General features: G+C 49.9%; 1 protein-coding gene and 1 long non-coding RNA gene across 14 annotated transcripts in view; one reads left to right on the top strand and one right to left on the bottom strand.

The window, feature by feature from the left end:
• Nucleotides 1-16,595, top strand: part of Ankrd44 (ankyrin repeat domain 44) — a 233,877-nt gene extending 217,282 nt beyond the window's left edge. For 6 of the 12 annotated variants that reach the window (XM_063259488.1, XM_063259493.1, XM_063259492.1 and 3 more), the window contains 10 exons: nt 384-501; nt 2,312-2,528; nt 4,778-4,865; nt 5,707-5,790; nt 6,775-6,920; nt 7,333-7,415; nt 8,973-9,055; nt 10,304-10,395; nt 11,086-11,121; nt 12,524-16,595. In XM_063259488.1, coding sequence (XP_063115558.1) covers nt 384-501; nt 2,312-2,528; nt 4,778-4,865; nt 5,707-5,790; nt 6,775-6,920; nt 7,333-7,415; nt 8,973-9,055; nt 10,304-10,395; nt 11,086-11,121; nt 12,524-12,771 — 1,195 coding nt within the window. In that variant the 3' untranslated portion in view covers nt 12,772-16,595. The remainder of the gene's footprint in view (nt 1-383; nt 502-2,311; nt 2,529-4,777; nt 4,866-5,706; nt 5,791-6,774; nt 6,921-7,332; nt 7,416-8,972; nt 9,056-10,303; nt 10,396-11,085; nt 11,122-12,523) is intronic. The other 6 variants (XM_063259494.1, XM_063259490.1, XM_063259489.1 and 3 more) reach the window with 3 other exon arrangements.
• Nucleotides 16,596-20,160: 3,565 nt separating this feature from the next.
• LOC134478348 (uncharacterized) overlaps nt 20,161-22,499 on the bottom strand; it is a 38,033-nt gene continuing 35,694 nt past the window's right edge. For both annotated transcript variants that reach the window (XR_010050952.1, XR_010050950.1), the window contains one exon: nt 20,161-21,832. This is a non-coding gene — a long non-coding RNA (uncharacterized LOC134478348). The remainder of the gene's footprint in view (nt 21,833-22,499) is intronic.

The raw sequence follows: 22,499 nt of genomic DNA, 5'->3' as shown, positions 1-22,499 counted from the left end.
CTACCCACGTTCTTCTCATCAGGCCGGCCCAGATGCATAGGTGTGCAAAGCCCCTCCTGCCCGCCCACACCCCCTAGGGTTCCCCCCCCCCAGCGGTGACACTGTCCTCAGGGCACGGGCTTCTCACTCAGATCCAGTTCTGGCCAAGTCCAGCGTGCACACTCCCTGCCCTCACGACCGGAGTCAAGGCTGGGGGTTCCTGCAAGGACAGGTCAGCGGGGCTGCTTGGATGAGGGGCCCCCTCAGCCACCCCCGGGGCCCGTCCCACTGGACCTGAGAACAGGCAGGTGGCTCCTGCCCCAGGGCGGACAGCAAATCAGGGCAGTGGAAGAGGAGGAGGAGTGAGTTTCCAGCTCCCCAGAAGCCTGTGTCTCTCTCCCCAGAACCCCGCTGATGCTCGCGGTCGCGTATGGACACGTGGATGCGGTCTCGCTGCTCCTGGAGAAGGAGGCCAATGCGGATGCCGTGGACATCATGGGCTGCACGGCTCTACACCGAGGGGTGCGTGCTGCTTCCTTGCTTCCCTTGGGAATTTTTAGCAACAATAATAATAACAACAGTAACAACAAGGTGGTTTCACCATCCAGCTGGTCAGCCTCAGTGAATCAGGAAGGACAGCAGACTGGTGTCCCTTGCGGAGGGCAGAGCTGCCCCCCAAGGCCACCCTGGGTGTGGGAAGAAGCGCTCAGCCAGCCACCTCCTGTCCGTGGGCTGGCTCTGCTTTATGACTGCAGGATGCGGGTGCTCGATGGGCATCTTGGAGAAACTGCAAAGCAACTCACCCCCCACCCCCACCCCCGTATCAAACTCTTGACCATGTGCTTGCAAGGCAGGCGCTTGCAAGGCATGGCACTGAGCTAAATCCCCAACTGCAAAGCCATTATTTTTAAAAGCCCAGAAGAGGAAAGTTGCAGTCAGCAGGGGTCATACCCCCTGGAGGTAACTGGTATGTGTCTATCTCCAGTCTCTTTCCGTACTGGTTCTATTTGGAATCTGTTTTTGTGTTTTGTTGGTTTTTTTGTTTACTCATAATACATCAAGGGTGTTTTTTCCACAGTATTCAGTATTCTGCCTTTCTTTTTTTTTTTTGCCGGGGATCAAACTCACGACCTCACTGTGCCAGGCAGGCGCTTCTGCCACTGAGCTGTAGCCCAGCCCCTGCACCGTCATTTCGAATGCTCCTCTGATCCCCGGTCCCATCCTTCACCTCAGTGGTGACCTGGTTTGAGCCACTGTTCCCTCCTTCCTCCCCCACGCCCGCCCTTCTCTTCTCCCCCTCTCCTCCCCTCCCCGATTCTCTTCTGTCCTGCCTTTTCAGTCCTGGAGAGTGAACCCAGAGTCTGCCCTGAGCTGCCTCCCAGTTCTTTGTAGTTTCAGTTTGAGACTACATCTCACTAAGGTCCCGGGCAAAGCGCACACTTGTGACCCTGCTGCCGCAGCCTCGCAGAGCGGTAACTGTGCCCTTTCTAATTGTTCTTTGTTGTGAATGATGCCAAAGTACATATTCTGTGGACAATTCTTTGTATTTGTCTGTCAATCTGTTTTTAAAACATGCCAGAGAAACTAAACAGACAAAAGCAGAAATCATGACATTGCCCTCTGGGGATGGAACAAACACTCTGACCGGCGAGAACAAGAGAAGCCTTTCGAGGTCCTGGTCATCACTGAAGTTCCTGGGTGCATCCTGTGAGCCCTGCCACAGCCCAGGGCCAACACGCATCCGTTATGTTGCAGTGGAATGCAGGCTCTTCTGTCACCTGGCATTTTTGCTCTGCCTTTTCTGATGAGCTCTTGAAGCACACACATATCCTTGGCACTGTGTCATGGAGTCTGTTGTCCTTGAAACAGTGACCTGCTGGACACAGCGCCTGGATGTCCCAGGCTGTACCATCCAGGTCTGTGTCAAAAACACACTGTGAGGGCCACTCGGCATGACTCCCAGCACGTGCCCAGCTTTGGGGCCTCATGCAGCCGATGTCTCGTGTCTTCACGGGGTCCTGCAGAACCCTGTTTCTGCTCTTTAGAAGCTAGGAATTGAAGGTGACCTGTGTCTGGGGGCGGCAGCGAACAGAAATTTCTCCTGCCCTCCTGATCCTAAAACTCACACATCCTGCAGTGTCAGGGCACCATCATGGCTGTCTGCAGAGTCATTGATGTTCCCAGAATGCTGGTGTCCCCGGACTTCCCACTGTGGGGCTCCCTGCGGTGGTCCTGTCTGCAGCTCCAACACGGGCACCTGCTGTCCCGGGGGCCAGGCTCTGCCCCGGGTCGGTCTCCTCTGAGTCCTCCCTGTGTTTCTCGCCATGCCCAGATCATGACGGGCCACGAGGAGTGTGTGCAGATGCTGCTGGAGCAGGAGGTGTCGGTGCTCTGCAGGGACTTCCGCGGGAGGACGCCCCTGCACTATGCCGCCGCCCGGGGCTACGCCACATGGCTGAGCGAGCTGCTGCAGCTGGCCCTGGCCGAGGAGGACTGCTGCCTGCGGGACAGCCAGGGCTACACACCCCTGCACTGGGCCTGCTACAACGGTGAGTTCTGGGGAGCAGCTGCCCCCCCCCACTTCCACGCTGCCTGAGGCGGCAGCCTGGGGCTGCCGGGTTGGCTGGTCTGTTGCTGGGCTTCCTGCCGCCTCCTCACCTGATACCTGCACCCGGAGAGCTCCTGCTGCCCTGTGGTCAATCAGTAATGCTTAACTCCACATCAGAACTTCCAGCCCTGCATGTGGCGTGGGCCTGTGACCCAGCAGAACATTTTCTTCAGCCAGAATCCTTCGTGTATGTTTTTAATTTTAATAAGTTATATCACATTGCTTTGCAAAAAGGTTATCATCATTCCCCCACCAAGCATGCGTAGACGAGAATTCTTTCCCTCAATTTTGCAAGCCCAGAATGACCCCACCTTTTTTATTTTTATCAATTTGAAGGACCAGAACAGTATCTCATCGTTATAACCTCTGTTTTCCTGTCTAGGAGCACAGATTTGGGCTATTTGGTTTCCTCCAGAAATTACCTTTCTTCCTCATGGCTGTTTTCCCTACAGAGTTGTGTGTCTTCTCTCACACGTGGGGAGGGTGCCCGGGTCCTGTGCATTGCAGACGCCTCTGTTTGTGGCGACATTTTGAATTTAGATGTAGTGTAGTCGGTCAGAGCTGTCTTTACGGCCCCCAGCTCCCAATCTTGCTTAAGGTCTCCTTCCCCTCGGATTATGCATGTGTCTCCCCATGTACATGTCTCACTCTGCTTCTGTGATTCATTCTTCCTTTTTAAATTCTATTAAAAATTGAATTTAGAGGCTGTGGATATTCTAGGAAGCATTTTGATTTAAGGCCTGGAATGTCACTGATTCCTCTTTTTCACTGATTCTGCCTTAATAAGAGGAATCAAGTTGTCTGCTTATTCAGCTTGATCTTGCTTCCTCCCCACCACCTGAGCAGTGTGATTTTTTTTTTCATCCTAAAGTGAGCCGGGGCTCCCTCGCCCCTGTCACATGAAGCCATGAACTCACTGGCCGTGGAGAACCTGCAGGGAGGAAGGACACTGTGAGACCTGCCTCGGGCCACCTCCTCCTGGGACAGGGGCGGAAGTCTCCCGGTCCCCAGAGCTCCTCCTGTCCTTCTCTGAGTCCCTTCACTCACATTTGAAATGTCAGCCGCAGTGCAGTGATCCCAGTGCCGCCTGCATGAACCTGGGTGTGGGCTCACATGGTCCCCACCTACCGAATGGGGCGTGTAGACGCTGCCCTGAGCCAGGTTCTTTAGGGATTATACTCAGGGGTGTGCGGGGTGTGGAGACCCCGTCACCTGCCTGCTAAAGGCTGCTGCTACGCCATTCCTTCCAAGATTCTCAGTTCTCTGAAAAACTAGCAACTTGTCTCTCCAAAGAAGCTTTGTATTTTAATATTTTAAATTCTCCAATTTCCATAATTCTGCAGCAGGTGATAAGGGAACTTTCATTAAATTAGCTCTGAGTTTGTCCAGGAAGGGAGACCAGGACCCCAATCCATATTCCAAAGCCAAACAGCAGCACCTCCTGCTTGTGCAACTACAGAGCTTCACAGGTATATCAGGTCCTGACAGGGTAAAGCTCATGCCGTCCTGTTATGTGGGCAGGGCAGCTGCCATGTCCAGCTTATTACAGATGGGAAACAAGCTCGGAGGTCCCAAGAAGGCTGCCTCAGGTCATGTCACAGGTTGGCAAAGCTGGGACCTTTGAATTACCTAGTTCAAATTCAGTGGGTGCAAAAGCCAAATATCCTTTTATTAAAAATAATTTCTTGCATTAATTCATCTACGTATTAAAAGTGTTTATTGGGCACCTACTATGTGCCAAGTATTGTTTAAAACACATAATATTTTAGAGTCAAGCCTTTATGGTTGCATTACCTGCAGTAGGATCCATCTCCCTCCAGAGGGTTTGTAGGGTAGTAAAGCTCTTGACGGGTGACAGCTGTGTTTCCTAGGGCCATCTGCACTCATCTCTCTATCCCGAGATGAAGGCAGCGTGGAGCCCACGCCTCTTGCCAGTGAGGGGTCTTCTCTCTCCGCCGCACCATATGGCCTTCACCGTTCGGTCTGTTCATTATGTCTTCGAACACCTGTGGGCCTAGTTAATAACATTTTGGCATTTTGTTAATCTTACCCACAGAGAAGGAGTATTCAGCCAGTTCAGGTAGATCCATAAGCTGGAATTCAACACTGCGTGAAAAAAAAACAAAACCAGACCGTGTGGACCAAAGTTTCTTTCTGGCAAAACCCCTAAGTTCTGTTGGTTCTTTGCAGGTAACGAAAACTGTATAGAGGTACTTTTGGAGCAAAAATGTTTCCGAACGTTTGTGGGAAACCCCTTCACGCCTCTTCACTGTGCAATGTGAGTAGACGGCCCACACCGCTCCTTCAACCTCGAGTAAGAAAATGGCCTTTTAGGGAAGGAGAGAGCTTTCAGGTTACAGCTAAGACTAAAATATTCCGTTTTACTGCTAAAGACAAGCAGTTCTGCTAGGAAAGTGTGGTCTCTCATGTTACGCATTTCCCAGGAGCTCTCTGTTGCGTGCCACTGTTGTCCGGTTCCAGGAGAAGCTGCCAGGAGGCTTGGGGTGTCCAGGGGCCTGTGAGGGCAGCCCCAGTGTCAGCTGGATTCTGAAACTAAGCCAGGCCTGCATTAGCGGGCTGTGCAGGTTAGAAAGATGTTCTGTGCGTTGCACGCCGCATCCCTGCGCGGGCAAGCTGCTTTCAGTCAGCCTAACTGTTGCTGTGGCCTCTGCAGGAAGCCAGGGTTCAGAGGGGACAGCAAGTTCCGTCACACTCCTGCCAGCCCGGGCTGAGACCCAAGGGCAATTTGTCCGTACATTCTGTGAGCTTCACAGGGCCCGGCTACTTGATTGGAAAGATAGCAGAAGCACAAAATGGATGAATAAAAACGTGAAGAATCCATGCCTTCCCAATTCCGGCCCCAGTACACTGCGTGGTGCACTGTACTCATATGCAGTGAGCTCCTACCTGCACGCAGTGGTCCTGGAAGGGTGCAGTGCACACACACCCCACAGATGTTAGCACCCAATTTGCTAGAAGCTCATGAGGCTGTTAAATATACGGTATCTTTTTCACCAGAAAAGGGAAAGGGAGACGAGGTAGGCAGGAGCATACAAGCTCAGGAAGGCGAATGGAGGGCACAGCGTGAGAGTTTCACTGAAAATCCGTTTCCACTTCAGAATAAACGATCATGAGAGTTGCGCGTCGCTGCTGCTGGGCGCCATAGACTCCAGCATCGTCAGCTGCAGGGACGACAAAGGCAGGTGAGGCTCCGGGGACGCGGCCATGCTGCGGGTCCTGGTCTGTGCTGTGCAGCCGGGGCGGCCAAGCCTCTGTCCCTTCCACTGCAGAAGTAATAGACGGCGTGAGCATGACCTTTTCAAGTTAAATGTCATAAGGAGCATGCAATTTTTTAAATTGCCTTTTTGCTGAGAATCCACAGAGACAGCCACTGTACTCTGCTCTTTCCAAATGGTATTTCCTCCTAAACACTTCCCTGTGTATCTGCAAACATCTAGAAATACATGCATATATATTCTTTTTTTGCACATGGGCCATTTATAGCTGCATTCTCCTGTTAGTGTATCTTGGCAGTGTTTCCATGACAGAGCATGGATATTTACCACATTCTTCCCAATGAACATGCTGCCACCGTGAGCACTGCCGCGTGCTCTCCAAAGCACGCGTTGTTTCAGGGATGGTCATGCTCTGTTTTACCCGGTCTGCCTTCCATTGAAGAAATATTAGGTTGCCTCCTTTGCTATTTCAAAAGAGTGGCCCAGTGAGCATTCTTACCTCTGCCTCTATGAAGTGTATCTGGGAGATAGCATCCTAGGAGGGGAATTACTTGATTAAAAGGCCAGTAGTTTTTAATTTTGATAAATAATGCCAAATCACCTTCTCAAAAAAGTCACCCATCCACATTAGGTTCTGGGGCTTTTTTAAAGCTTTATTTAATCACCTACAGATTTAAGGCTTGGTTTTGGAAGTCTGCACCTCAAAGACGAGAGAAAGGTCACTGAAAGCCGCGGTGCTGATTTCATTTTGGGACCACCACAAGCCCCACCCCACTCCAGAGCAGCTGGGAGCCCTTCAGTGACTACCCCGAACGGCTGTTTAAGGGGCGTTGGCCATTGTTACTGCAAACAGAGAGCTTCTAAACCCTAGGCACACCACACACGCCTCTCAGGCGGTTAAGGGGGAACAGGCTGAAAGGAAACTGACCCCCGCTGGCTTGAAATCTCCAGGACCCCCCTCCACGCAGCGGCGTTCGGGGACCACGTGGATTGTCTGCAGCTGCTTTTGCGACACAACGCTCAGGTGGACGCCGTGGACAACACGGGGAGGACGGCGCTGATGGTGGCCGCAGAGAATGGGCAGGCGGGAGCCGTGGGTACGTGCTGGCCTGAAAGCAAAGCCAGGCAACGTGGAGGCGCTGGTGCCCTGGGTCCCTCCACGTGGACAAGGGCATGCTGGCCTTAGTTCAGCCGCCTGTTTCCTTGGTCACTTCCTGGTCCGGGAACCTGGGGCAGGGTGGGCCTTGCCAAGCCACTTGCAGTGAACTGTGTGGACATTTAGAAACCAAGCATGGTGATGGGACCATTTTAGCTGGAAATGGTGCACCCACCAGGACACTTCCGTGCCTACCAGCCTTGGGTCTGGATGGAATAAGTTGCTCCTTTTTTCTTTAAAATCACGAAATACTGTTCTGTGAGCTGTCCTGATTGAAACGTGGTTGTTTTTATAACTCCTTCAGAATGCGTGTGGTTAGCAATTAGTCCAAGCCTCTCTCTTCTTTTCCTTAGATATTTTGGTGAATGGCGCCCAGGCCGACCTGACCGTGAGGGATAAGAACTTGAATACACCCTTACATCTGGCTAGTAGTAAAGTACGTAGATAAATCCGAAGCTCCGTTACTTAGCATCGTGACAACGTCCCCTCTGTCCTGGAAGCATGTAGTATGGGTCTTCCAGGAGGCGTCCACTCTCCCAGGATGGGAGGAGAAGGAAGGGGCAGGTCCGTGAGGTGACCCTGCCCCGCGCACCTCTGGCACTGCCGCTCGCATTCTTGGCGCAGGCCTTCTGTGTAGATGCGGCCCGTCTCTGTCTCCTGGTGGTGGAGCTGTGGTGCGGTAAATTCCCAGGCTAGGACCTCAGTGGTGTGGGTTCTGGAATTAAGCAGCTTTGCCTGTTCTGCTTTCATGCCATAGAAGACAGGCCTCGTGCTGACACAGCCCGAAATGGTCTGTTGTGGTCAGTGCTCTGAAGTGGTCAGCATTTCTGCATGTGGGCCCTCCCTTCCCCTTTCTCTCTGCTTTTTAGTCTCATGCGAAGAACCTGGTTGGCCTTGGTGATGGTGGTGGTGGTAAAGAGACTAAAGAGACATGTCCCTGCTCCATGAAAGACACTGTACATGCACATGTGTAGGAGACGTGTGTGGTTTCATCAGAGTCATTACAGGACCATGCCAGTGCATGCCAGTGATGCTGGGTTTTTCATCATCGTTAAAGTATCAAGTGTCTCCCCTACCCAGCAGTTCCTGAGTCTCAGCCATGCTGTTCTTCATGGGTGGTGTTCTCCTCCTTTATGCTCTGGAAAGCCATGGAAACCACACACACACACACACACACACACACACACACACACAACCCTCGGTTTCATGAGGTTCACTTTAAGACATGGTATTTTAGAGAACACAAATGCAACGCTCTTCATCTTCATTGTTCAGATGAACCCTGCAGGGCCTTTGCTAAAACATAGATCCTGCCTGCGTAGGCTGGAGCGAGCAGTGCCGCGGCTCCTTTGCTCTTGATTAGCAAAGGCTCAGGAAGTCACAGCTCCTGGAAGGGCACAGGCTCTAAGCTGTGAAGCAGTGCTCCCTCAACAATTACGTTTTCGAATTATCAGCCGTTCACTGTCACAGGATGCAGGGTTACCTTCTCCACAGGGCAGGAGTGGAATGAACCGTCCAGAGGCAGGGCCTCCTCACTTGCGAGGCAGTCAGCAGCGCTAAGGGAGCCTGGCGAGGGCATGCTGGGGGTTCTGGGGGTGCACAGGTCGCTGAAACGGGACCTGAAGGCGAGGGGATGGTTTTAGGAAGTAATGCTAGAGGACTGAAGGGCGCGCCTGACTTTTCTCAAACTACCCTAGCCCAACTACCATCTGCTTTAGCTCTGGACCATTAATTCTGAAAGTGATCTTGGAAATATTTATAGTGAGTATGAATATTTTAGGACAGACTTACGTTAACCAAGTCTTAATCAGTAGCATTTAGGCACTTCGAGTGTCTGGGGCCCGTTGCTTTTTAGGGAAAAAGACCACACAGAAAATAGCCTTAAAGAATGTTTTTAGACACAACAGATTTATTTTCAACTTCAAATATAGTGAGATAATTACCTGGGAACTTCTCTGTGTCTCTGTCTCATATTATTCCTTTTCTTTATTAGGGTCATGAAAAATGTGCCTTGTTAATACTTGACAAGATACAAGATGAGAGCCTTATTAATGCCAAAAATAATGCACTGCAAACGTAAGTGTGACTACAAAAGTTTCCATTGGGCCCGGAGCCACAGACTTTACCCAGCAGAATTAACTCTGGGACTTGGTGGTGGAGGTCCAGCTGGGTCTCACATCTGTGGGGTTCCCCTCCGCACACCTGCAGAGGCTGTCAATGAGAAGGGTGAAGGGTCCAGTTAGAGACCCTCTTCCGCTACGCCTCTGTAAAACCTTGTGAGCTCATTGTTTTTCTCCGCTGATATTTCTGTGAGAGCATTATAAATTTAGTGAGCTGTTAGAAAGATCTTAGGGGCTTACGGAGCACATATTCACATTATGTATCAGCGTTCTGTATTCTGACTGGAAAACAACACTTTTATAAACCAGGCTCCCAGAATACATCTAAGGTTTCTGAAGCTGTTTGTCTTAGTTGTATTTTAATGCAATTCATCGTAACCCTCAATGTGAAAGATCTACAACTAGCTTCGTTTTCCATGTTGGGAAATCATTTGTGCATTTTTTTAAAGGTGAAGGAATATTATAATTTTTCAGTTGAGCTTATGAAGCAGTTTATAGCCCAGTCTGCTGTTTGACATTATTCCATAAGGCATCACATGCTCAGTAAAACCCCTGAGTGCATTTAATAATCATGACAAGATTCGAGAGTATACTCAAGCTAAACTAGGATAGACTCAAGCTACTCTAGGGAGAAGCTTCCACAAAACATACCAGCATCTGAAGCTTCCCTGGCTTCCTCCTTACCATCACGATGAGATGTGGAATATCCATAATACCTTCAGCAAAATCTGAGTGTGCTGCGTAGGAACAGTTGGCTCATTAGCACCTGGGAAAGATCCGGTTGACACATATTTTCTTTAAAAAGTACATATCCACGTACTCTGTGGACTCCTAAGTACAGCACCCACTTAGCGACACCAATGCCCTCAGTGCCACCTTTTTGCTGTGTTAGCCTTCCATCGCCCTGTCAAACACCCGAGGGGATCAGCTTCAGCAGAGGGCGGCTTTGCTTTCTCTCACTGCTTCAGAGATGCTCGTCCTTGTCAACTGGCACCATGGCTCAGGCTCAGGACATGGTGACACAGCGTGGCAGGAAGAGCATCTATGGCAGAGCAGGGATCAGGAGAAAGGCTGGGGCCCGGCCACCCCCAGGCCCCCGCCTCCCAACAAGGGCACACAGGGGACCAAGCCTTAGACGCAAGGGCCTCTGGCAGGGTCAGCTCATGTGCAGTGCATCCCTGGTGACGTTCCATGTTCTTTCCAGACCCCTGCACATCGCTGCACGCAATGGCCTGAAGCTGGTGGTGGAGGAGCTGCTGGCCAAAGGAGCCTGTGTGCTCGCCGTGGACGAGAACGGTAAGTGGACAAGTTTCGCCGTGGCCGCAGGCACCTTCCCCTGCTGGTCGCTGCCAGGGGATAGTGGGGGATAGGAGCTAAAAACAAGAGTGGTGGGGACCAGCCCCATGCGTAGGAAGCCAGGCGAGGCGAACACATCTTGTCTGTCCTGTCCTGGGTCACACCGTCCCCTGTCACCCACCACTGCCGTCCATTCTGCATGTCATGTCAGTGCAGGTCTCCAACTCCTCAGCACGCTGATGACCCCTTCCCAGCCTGTGCTAAAGAGTTAGGGATCACGCATGTCCTGAGTGCATGCTCCAGGACACTTAGATCTTTGATTGTATTTCAGTTCATTCTGAGATCAAACCTTTTTGTAAAGAACTTATATTCCTAGCATGGAAATCAGAGAAACAGAACTAAAACGTTTTTAATGAACGTCTAGACTTCAAGTCCGCCCCCATCTATGTAACATTCCTTTCTAAACCTCCTAATCCTTGTCAGAAACTTTCCACTCTGCTTCCTAAGACATCTGAAAACTAACACACACGAGTCGTACTAAAATACCACTTGAAGCACGACACCTCTTCACCTTGGTGAAAAAGAGGAACTTCTGGATATTTACGAATTAAGTAATTTTGATGTGGCATTAATTGTGGCATTTAACTAAAGCATTATAATGTATTAATGTGACTCAACTGCTTATTACAGGTATTGGAATTAGCAGCTCATGCCTATTTCTCAGAAGTAAGCAGCCCTGCTGACATTAGCTAACTCTTAGTTACGGTTCTGCAGCCCTGTGTATCCTAGCATGTTCCCCGCCCGGTCCCCAGCCCGACTCATCTAGGAAGAGCAGAAAGCCCCGTGGCTCCATCTCCTTGGTCTCCCCACCTCGCCTTCCCTTGCCCTCTTAGCCCCGCTCCCCACCTTCGAGTCAGCATGCAGGAGCCCACGGTTTTCCTCCACAGTGACCAGGGAGCAGAATCAATTGGTTCTGCTTTCCTCTGGTATAAATCTGGGACCTCTGAGGTTTGTCCAGCCCTAGCAATGTCAGGAGCAGGAGTCCCGGGTCAGCAGGATGTGGCTTCCTGTCGTGGGCTTAGCCATGCCTTGCAGTCTGGGCGCGTGAGGGACTGTGTAGGACATTCAGCAGCGCTGAGAGACCATTCCTGCCATCACTACCTTGGTGGAGTGCGGTGGGAGATCCCGGCCCGCTCTGTTCATTTTCATACCAGGAAGAGGAATAAGCTTCTGAAGGGCCAGGGCAGGGATGAGGCTGAGTGAAGCTGTCTAAAGGCAGCTCCTCTGAGCGAGCCAGGGTGTGCACCAGTCGTTGTCAACAGCATAAAAGTGGATCAGACAGCGATCTAGTCAAGGGCCGGACTGCTTCCCAAGTTCCAGCTTAAGGGGTTTCCTCATCCAGACTGGACCCATTACGTCCAGGTGATGGACACTGACCAGTTAAACAGCAAGCATAGCGCTTCTTTCAGGTCACAGCTCAGATCTGGGACTTTGGTTAGTGGAATGGCTGTTTTTAAAAAGAAAAATTCTGTTGAAGGGCTTATAAATGATCATACATCTTTAATCACAAGCAAAGATTTGATTTGTTCAAATGACTCCATTTTTCAAAACCCGTATCCAGGGGTGTAAACTCTAGGTAGTCACTAGGACAGCCACCCAGCATTCGGTGCCTTCCATGACCGGACGCACTGACCCCAAGCAGAAAGCCGTTGTTCTCAGAATGAGGTCCTCTCCACTAGGGCCCAGGCTCATGGTGTGTGTCTGCCCCCCACCCCACCCCTGTTGGAAATGTTTCCCTGATTGTGCCGCTCCCATTGTCCTGGAATTGTGTCCCATCATCTCCTCGTGTTTCTGTCCTCTAGATGCAGGCTGAAACTCTGCCTAACTCTAGATAATTTTGTGCTTGCTGTAGTCACGTGATCTGAAACACATGACAAAAGAAAACCGCAACTCCTCATGTCTCCCCTCCCTGTGCCCCCTCGGCCTCAGCCCTAGCATGAAGTAGCTCCTCCTTGCACCCAGCATGTACCCGACTCCCTGCGCATCCCGCCTGAGGTCAGAGATGTTCTGGAATGCGCACCTGTCTGGACCCAGGACTAACCACTGCCTTGTCTGCATTTACGCCCAGGTCATACCCCGGCCCTGGCTTGCGCTCCTAACAAAGACGTGGCTGACTGCCTGGCCCTCATTCTGGCTACCATGATGCCTTTTTCTCCTTCCAGTGCAATGACGGCTGTCAACTTCGTTTGTTTTAAAAAAGACAGTTTGAGCAGGAACACCCTCTCCAACCTGGGTAGCACGGTTAGCCTGTGCAGTAACAACGTAGGCTCCGAGGACGGGTACAACGAGAACGACTCTGATTCCGAGACCTTTTGACTTTGGACCTTAGATGGCTCGTGTGGGAGGAAGGGAGAAGCCTGGTTTCTAGGCTTCTGCCATCTTGAAGGATCACAGTGGGGCCATGCTTTCAGAAGCGGGAGAGGCGGAGAGAGGGGCCTACGTGGGGAAGCTGCTGTCCACGGCCGGGGTGGGTCTCAGCTCATGATTTCCCTCACTCTAAGGTACTTCTGTGAAAGTCTACCTCTCATTTAAGTAAGGAATAAAACATCCATTTCATTCTTTTTCTTTGGGAATGATGCGAGAGAGGGGCAGCGGTTCACCCAAAAGCACTTTCGCGGGTGTCCACAAGGAGCTCTCAGCTGCATCTCCGGGTGGCGTTCGTGTGCCAGGAGGGCAGGGGCACCAGGCCGGGAAAAGCCTCTGACCTCTTCTTGCTCTGATGTTTACTTCCTCACTAGAAGCCAAAGGTAAAGGCGTTCACCTTCAGAAGTAACGCCGCGGTGACCCTTGCAGAAGAGTCCAGCTAGTCCTTTCCTGTCTGTAATGAGCGCTTAAATATCCAGAACTTCTTCCTGAGCATCTCTGTTAGTTTCCAGATGAATGGGAATACTGAAATTGCTCCTGTTGTTTAACACAAATACAGCACCAGTGCACCCCTAACACGCCTGTGACTAATTTTCACCCGAGTGATGATTAAACCCCAATTGACCGAGTAACATTTCAGGTGAAAATTACACTGCACCCAAACTTGGAGATGATATGCAAATTGAATGCAAAACTACTCTTTGTTGATTTGTTCTTAAATCAAAATACTAATTTTCTAAACGCATCTGATTCGCCAGCACTGTTGGTCACTAGTGAAGTGCTAAGAGAGCTTTCTGGTCAAGGTGACGCCCAGAAAGTGAAGGGATCCAGAAAGTGAAAGCCGAGCTCTAGGGGCAGGATGGTGGAGTCAGCGTAGTGAGTGCTGTGTCTGCTCCCTCTGCCAAAGCTTCTAGGTCAAACGGACCCCGCTCCGCATCTGGGACAGCTGTACAGAAAGAAGAATGAGACTTACAACTTGTGCACATAGGCACGCACACATCCGTGCACACCTGTGTGTGTGTGTCTGTGTGTGTGTGTGTGTGTGTGTGTGTGTGTGTGTGTGTGTGTGTGTGTGGCTCATCGGCCGGCTGGACACAAGGACCAAAAGCTTCAGTCTAAGACGGAAGCTCTAAAGTGTTTTCCTTCAAAGTGCAAGTATGAACTGAAGTAGCTTTTTTATGGACTTCAAATATAATGATCTTTTCCAAGAACCAGTCTTTGTTGTATTTTACATTTCTTATGACAGAGATTTCCAGCTGACAGTTGAACATTTGTAACTGATAATGTGTTGACCACAGTATTTTTTTTGCTAGAGATGTCCATATACTTTTGATGTAAATGTGTTTATATTTATTTGAATGGAAGAAATACGAGGAAGCATCGCTGTTTGTTCTTGGTTTTCATTGCTGTGTATTTTATTTAGAATAATTTAACAAAAAATAGAAACCACCCCGGACCCCGGGCCAGCTGGAAGCCCTGGGGACAAGCCCAGCATTTCCCCTGCAAAGGGTCCCCGCCTGCTCTCGGGCTCTCCTGCCCATGAGTAGCCAGCTTGGAGCTGAGGAGGCACCACAGCCCACACCTCCCCTGCAAGACGGGACCAGCATGTGTGGCGGATCCTGTGCACAGAGGTGCTGCAGGAAAAGACCCAGGAATTGCCCTACAACCACAGAAAATCTCACCCGGTCCTAGCAAGCCAAAGGGAAACGCTGCCAGTGTGGGCGCTGGGCCTACGAGACGATAAAATTGCAGGCTCGGCTGCATTTTCCACTGAGGAAGCGCAGGAAAGGAGCTGGCTCATGAGGGCAGGATTGTTGGACACTTTACGATCGGTTCCACCTTCCCCCCAGAAATGCGTGAGATAGTTTTTAAAATAGTGTTCTCTCCCATCTGGATCAAATACAGACACTGTAATGACATTTTGCATTTAGCTCTAAAAGGCCTTCATCTTCCTCTCGTAACATAATGGATTTCATTAAACTCACCTTGGGTCCTTCGCAAGTGAGAGCTTGTTCCAAAGTCTTAGAGAACTGGTACTCATTTCATCAAAAAATGCAACGCCACCACCATGATTTTTAGATTCTCGGTGTGTGTTTCCCTCCTCCTTTTCCTCTTTTTGTTTACGGAAGAGAAATCTTTTAAAAGTGGGCAAATGGCTAATGAGCAATAACGACTCTTTCTTTACCAAAAGCCTGAAAATGAGGGAGCTGCAGCGTGGAAGAAGCCTGCCCTCCCTACTGCGGTGTCTTTTTCTCGCAGTGAGTGGAGATCGTGCTAGTGGCATTTAAAGCGGAAATGAGAGGTGAATGGGGCAGCGGCGTTAGCCTTCCCCCCTAGAGCAGCAGGGTCCGGGCTCTGCCAGGGAAGCGGCCATCCCGATCTCTGCCCCGTGGGCTTTTCCTCATTGTCTTGCTGCTATAGGAAGGAAGAGAAATCACCAGGCTCACCACAACTGATCCTTAAACCAAGGTCTAGCCTTCCCGCTCTCTCACCCCTCTGTTTCATAAGAGATCAAACTTTTTAAAAGAAGTGACATTAAAAACGATCGTCTCTATGTGCTCCAATTACATGTCTTACAAATAATGTTTGCAACCCAGCTTGGTAAGAAAGAAGGCATGCTTTTGAGTGTTGGTTGCTTAGTGCGTTTCCCTAAACGTGTTATTTTTAGACTCATTTTTGACCAGTCACAGGACCACGTTCGCCTCACTTACCTGTTTGTTCACCAGTGTCTGCCTATCTTTGGTAAATACATTTTGTGTCTCCAAATTGCCTACAATCTGCTATGATTTTACAGTAAATAGCTCAGGGGACTTCTTCTTATCACTACTAAAAGGGCACCATCGTATGTTTTGGTACTTTAGGCAGTACACAGCTGCTTGACTTACTCTTTTGTTATGAAGTTAGACAACATTCAGTGGATTTGCTGCACTGGTGTGTCTGTGTACTGTCCGGCAACTTGGTTTGCGTATCTGTTGTGTGGTTGAAGAGCTCATCCCTCTTGTCCTGTAACATGAAGTTAGAGTGCCTTTTATATTTGTATATTCTGAAAATGTTCTGTGAAACATTTTGTATTTTTTCATTTGAGTGTTATCAGAGCAATATGATACCAGTGAGGTTTCGTTTCAACCTTTCTTCGAATGTACAGTGTCTTGTTTTTCTACTTGCCCCATCTCTGCTTTGAAATGAAAATGCTAAAGTTTTCTATAGGAGTTATGTTTGATATTGCAGAGCTAAAATGCCTTCTCACACAGCTGTAAACCCTAGGTCAGTATTATAGGAGAAGAGCATTTTAGGGCAGTGACAATCGGAGTGTGCGCATAACATGTAACTTGATGCGTTTCTTAGGCAGCAAGCTAAAGGTTCAGTGCAAGTATCTTCGTTTGGTAGTTCTGTTACACCCTTTATGCTTTCACATGTGCAATATATCTTTGCAAAGCCCGGTGATACAAATCTGGTGCCAGTGTTACCTTTTGCATAACATGTTTGTAACAGCCTAAAATATGGTTGGATGAATTTGGTGGGATTTTGTCTGTAATGTTTTCTTATGTAAATCGGAGTTGGATGACTCTGGTAAATGTCATGACTGTAAAAAAAAAAATGAGGAAAATTTGTTTTTAGTTCAGTGAATGCTTGGAACCAGCCTGACTCTTCTGAAGCACAGTTTAATACCTTTGCAACTACTGGATGCTCTCATAACACAATGAAGTGCGAACTGTGACATACTGTGGAAATGCATTCAGATGGTTATTTTTGCAAATAAAAGCGGTACAAATGTTGTTGCAGTTTGTGTTTTCATTTTTCCAATTTCTGTCTTTTTCAAAGTTGTGCCCATTATTAAAACCTTTGTCTTGGGCCGGGGATATAACTCAGCAGCACAATGCCTGCTTGGCAAGTGTAAGGTCCTGAGTTTGATTCCCAGTACAAAACAAAAGCAAAACACTGTGTCTCACCGTCAAGGCAAATTGACTTTAAATTTTGAAAATAGCCAAGCTAGATTGGTACTGTTTGTATTATCACAGTTAAACAGAAAGCTTCAAAGGTGTTTATGTTTATTATGGTTCTTCAGTGGTTTTCATTTAGGATTTCAGCTGACTTCTAGCCAAGGGTGTGTGATAAACTGAGCCTGAGTTTTCTCTAAGCTTCCTTGCAGGTAGGGTAGGAGGGGATGTGATCAGGTATATGTTCACAGGGTCCTCGAGATTATAACATCACCATCTTTGTCGCTGCCCCACTACCTGCTGTCCCAACACGACATCTCTGCACTGTCACCGAGGGGATCGATGGAATGTCCCTCTCTGCCTGTCTCCTCTGGGTGCACCTCCATGGACAGGGCCTGGAAAACCAAGGGGAAAATTCCTAACGCTGGAGTTGCCAGCTCCTGCAGTGTGGAGGAGGCCCTTGCCTGAGTTTCTCCCGTCACGATATCTGGAGTGTTAGCAGTTGGTACGCCCCACCCCAGTTCCATCACCAGCTTTTCCAGAAAGCAACCGAATCCCACAGAAATTAACTTGCTCGGAGACGCAGAGTTGATGCGCTGACTGTATCCTGTAGGCCACTAGCTGTTGTTCCCTCTTCTGCACCTTTCTGCCATGTCTTGTTTTTTCCGGCAGAGATGTTTGGTGCTCGGCCCTGCTTCTCTCCTTATTCAAATATACGTATCTGAATGTCTTTCATTCTTAACCACTGTAAAGCGTGAACTGTGTCATCTATGATCACTTCCTGCCAATTTAGAGCAGATGGGGTGTATTAATTATTTATTGTTGTGAAACAATTACCCTAAAGCGCAGAGGCTTACAATGAGTGTTTATTGGATCTGATTTCCGTCAACCACCACTCATCACTGAGCAGGATTTGTGCTGCAGGACCCCAGGGGATAGAATCAGAGGGATCTGTCCCCCAACTTCTCTACACAATCATTGGTAGGTCCTTCCCAGTTCTCTGGATTGAGAGACTCCATTCCACGATGCCTGTGTTGAATGTGCCTTTGGTCCTACAGCATGGGGACTCACCTCGGAGAGCACGCAAGCTCAGGGGAGCCAGTCAGACACACAGCAAGGCAGAACTCTCAGGTCTTTGGTGGGGGGATCTCAAAAGTGATAGTTTGTACAGTAGTTTCTCATATTCTATAGAAGCCGGTCACCAGGTCCAGTCTGTGCTCAAGCGCAGAGGATGAGTGAGAAGAAGAATCCTGGGCACCTCCATGCTCTGAGCATCATTTCTGGCAGCTGCTTATCACCCTGTCCCTCGAGGGTGTCACATTGTACTAGAATGCATTCCTTCCGACAATGGCCAAGGAAAGTGTTCACTTCCTGAAACCACCCTTTCAAAAGCACGATTCCCTAGTCCTACTCCTGCTCCTGGTACAAAGGAGCTAATGGCCTGATGGCAGGAATCACCTCACTGAACAGTGGCTAGCACTTTATCTCCAAAGGATCCAGCTCTCTGCTTCTGGTCAGTAGGTTCGGGTTCCCATTCATCTACACCTCACGTCACACAGCCAACGTGTCCCCCAGTTAGCTCTCCAGGCACCAAATGCTGAGCAAAAAGGCTGTAGCATAACATGCAGGACTCTGAGGGTGGACGTGCTGCCCGGATGGTCTCTTAGCAAATTGAACACTGGAGGTTCACGTGCTGTACAACAGAAAGCGGCATGTGGTCGAGGTACCCATTCATTCTCAAGCACTCCAGGGGGAAGGGAAATGGCAGGCGGAGGGCACAGTGACTGGAGGTTAGGGGGTGCTCCAGCCGTTCAGTGTCCTGAGGCCCAGGAGTACCAAGCCGTCCTGTCCAGTGAGCAGCCGAGCCACCCCCAGCACCCACACTCCCTCCCCTCTGCACGCCCTCTTTTTGTTTCTGGATCTCAGTTCCCTCCACAATTCTAGTCCCAAGCCAAACTGGAAGAAACCAAAACAAACTTCCCCACACAGTCAACACTGAACCTAACCACTGACTCTGGCTTGGTTCTCATCCAATTCGACTAGACCCATGGAAAGAATCAAGGCCACACGTTACCTATGAAGCCAGTCCTGTGTCTTCACTTCCAAATAGAATTTCATGTCCTGCTCTGCCGGACACCCATCATAAGGAGGACTCACAGGCTCCAGGAGAATCTTAGAAAACCCACATGCCCTGGTATTTTTTCAGGAGAGACCAAATGCAGGTGAGTGGAAAACAGAGGTGCTGGGCAGGTTCAATCCAAGTGCTTAATTCCTTTATTATGTGTTTCCGTCAGCTCTCTTGTCACCAAGTCACACCCATATCTTAAAGGAGGGGTTAATTTTGGCTCTTGGTTGTCAGAGAATCAATCCATGCAGTTTGGCTCCAAGACAGAGACAGCATGGCGGAAGGCCTGGAGGAGGAGAGCCGCTCGCCTCATGGCAGCCAGGAAGCAGGGGGAGGGGCCAGGGACGAGAACACACCGTGCAGGTCGCACCCCCAGGGACCCACCTCCCACCAAGGCCCCCTCACGGCACATTCAGTGCCTGTACTGTTCAAGGGATGAACCTGACGGTGAGTTCAGCACCCCTAATCTGGTCACCTTCCCACTGGAGAGTTCCAAGGGACATTTCTTGATCTACACCTAACAATGACTAAACACGGAAGTGCATGGACACACATCTGCATCCCTTGTCTTCAGTAAGGGCTGATTGTATCCACTTTACAGGTGGGGCCCGGGCCACAGAGGCCCAGCAGGGCCTGGCACAGGGCACTGCAGCCTGGGCAGAGGGGTTTCTAGGCACCCATGGACACAAATCTCTAGGCTGCCAGCTTCTACCTCCAAGTGACAGCTTGGATGTCTATTTCAATTCTGGGTGAGTTTCATGATTTTCAAAAGTAAAAATGTTCAAATAGTGCTTAGGTCACAAAAAGCTTACCTGTGTTTTTACTCCCTCTATAAAGCATTCAGCAAACTTGAGGACTTTAATTACTTGTATGTCTTATACCTGAGCTTCCTAAAAATTTGCCAAGATTAAAGCACAGATCGTAAGCACAAGAAGCCACCAGCTACACACCAATCAGGGAAGAAAGACCATAGTGGCGGCTGGGGCATCTGATGCTTCCAGGAGGTGACACTGGCAAGAGACTGACTCCTGGAGGGCAACACAAAGCTCACCAGAGACTCTCACAGGGGCACGGGCATTTGGGCAGGGGCTGCAAGCCAGCAGTGGTGGGTAAGGGCAGCAAGAGAGATGAGAATGTGCAGAGGAGGCAAACAGTAAGGGAAGGATGTGGGGCCAGGAAGGACCTTTGCTTTTAAAGAGATGCAGCGAATGGGCAGAGAGGGAGTGATCAGGGGAAGAGTGATTTGCGAGATAATCTTCTCAGAGCAGTAGAGAAGCATTGCTGAGAAAGGTTTATTATGCTTCAGATTTATACAGATTTCAAATGGAATTTGTGCAGTTGTGTGCAGGCAGAGATTAGATAGAAAGACAGATTAGCCAGGGGCAGAGCTGTGCTGCCTGGGTCCAGAGACAGCGAGCACCGTGGACCGTGCTGCTGGCCATCGATGCGAGTGCGGATTCCGGGCTGTGTGAACGAGGCAGTCAAGATTTGAGAGAGACGTGGGTTGGAAGGAGAGGTGGATCGGAGAGCTGGGCAGGGTGGAACCGCTGAGCTGTAGCAGCGGAGGCCTTGTGTGGACAGGGCACCTAAAGCTGAGATTTCAGGAGGGTGCGGTTTTGAGGACCTGACCCCCAGAGTGGGGCAGGGAGGACAGCTACAGGGGGAAGCACTGGAACTGAGTCCAAATGCCAGGAGGCCAAGGCAAGGAATGGCTCAAAGCCATTTACCAAAGAATTTGAGAAAAATTTGGTCATTTCAAAATGCCCATTATTGGGCCGGGGATATAGCTCCGCAACATTAGCGCCTACCTGGCAAGTGTAAGGTCCTGAGTTCGATTCCTAGTACCAAAAAAAAAAAAGCCTTTCCTTCAAAATGCTTATTACTTACACATTTTATTAGTAGACATATCCCCAAGGCTGAGTACTGTCAGTGTGAGATTTGGTTTCAGGATTAAGAGGAAGGGTTTTCATGTATTTTACTGTACCAGGGATAGGTCCCTGGGCTTCGGGCATGGGCGGCGCCCCCAGCTCCCCTCCTTTTTTGAGACAAGAACTTGTTAACTTGCTCAGACCAGGCTCAAACTCACAGTTCTGCTGCCTCAGCTTTCCAAGTAACTGGGGTCACAAATATGAGCCACCATGCCCAGCAGGATAAAGCTTTTCAAGAAGTAGTAATGAGCCAGGCACAGTGGTGCGTACCTGTAACCCCAGCAATCAGGAGGCTGAGGCAGGAGGCTCGCCATGAGTTCAAGACCCACCTGGGCTACATAGTGAGTTTGAGGCCAGCCTAAACCATGTAGTGAAAACCTGCCTCAAAAAAGACAAAAGAAAAAAAAGAACGATCCAGTGCATCTCTGTTAAAAGGGAGGAAAAGCAGAACCGAGTGCAACATGGTGACAGGTTTTACAGCCATATGGTCCCACCTAAATGTGTTTGTCAGGCTCGCCAGAAAACGTGGCAGATGGCGGAGAGCGGCAGAAAGAGCCAGCGGCCCGCGGAGCAGACCGCATCCTCAACAATGAAAATCCGGATCCTTCCAGCGGATTCCCTGCGGGCCTTCCCACTAAACACAGGCTCAGGCCGCTGGAATTCTGTGCTGCTTCTGAAACACAGCCTCTGTTTGCTTCAAAACAACAACCTTTCCTGGGGAAAAATCTCAATTTTTAACTAAAATATAGGATGCAAATGGATGATTCCCTTTAGAATTTCTCTTCTTCAGAAGTGGTTTCTTCATGCCTAATGCCACATTTTTATTGTGTTCTTCGGCCTGAGATTTTATTATTATTTAAAATCGGTAAATGCTGTGCTGGAGGAACACTGTCTGCTAATTTATGCTCTTCTGCTTCGTGCACAGAGGCTGCCAGGCCGCGTCATCTTGGCACCGGGGCTGAAATCCATCAGGAGCCAGCTGGGGCTGGTTTGTGACATCACAGCTGACACTAGAAATTAGACTGAGAAAACCAATCAATTTCCCACAGTGTGGCAAACCATATTGTGAAAGAAAAACCGCCAAAGGTGCCTACCGCGGCTCCCAGAGGTAAGAGCCCTTTCTGGGCCAGTGTACAGCATCCCACTGTTGCCTCCGGGCCCAGAGCGGGCGGAACTGAGCATGGCCACGCTCATCCCTGTCCAGGGCTGCTTGGGACGCGGCTTGGCCCTTCTTAAACCACGGGGCTGCTTTCCAGGGAGCGTGGCTCTCTGGGGGCTGCATGTCCTAGGGGACCTGGCTGCTATCAAAGTGCTGTCATACCCAGCTCCGCAGTGGTAGGGCTGAGGTTCGCTGAGTCAAGGTGACCCCAGAATTCATAACCTTAACCGTGAGGTACGTGCATATTATGTGCACATGCAGGTACTGCATCTATCTATATGCAGGGGTGCCTCGGTTCATGAACTTATTTCATGCATGATTCTGGTCGTGCACGGAATCCAATCTTCCTGTAAGATTCAGTGTCACTCAAAGTGGGGAGCGGCTGAAGCTGGAGATGATCACATGCAAGGCTGAATCGAGGCCAGCAGCAAGAGCACAGGGCGCCTGAGGCAAGTGACAGGCCGGAGCTCTGTAGTGTCCAGAACACAGGGCGCCCAGAGGAACGCTGGGGATAAGCTCTTCAGCAGAGG

This window comes from Cavia porcellus, unplaced genomic scaffold, assembly GCF_034190915.1.
Source record: "Cavia porcellus strain 051 isolate PalLab524CR breed Dunkin Hartley unplaced genomic scaffold, mCavPor4.1 scaffold_12, whole genome shotgun sequence".
NCBI classification, from domain to species: Eukaryota; Metazoa; Chordata; class Mammalia; order Rodentia; family Caviidae; genus Cavia; species Cavia porcellus.
The sequence above is the reverse complement of the archived record's forward strand: the minus strand, read 5'-3'. Positions and strand labels throughout refer to the sequence as shown.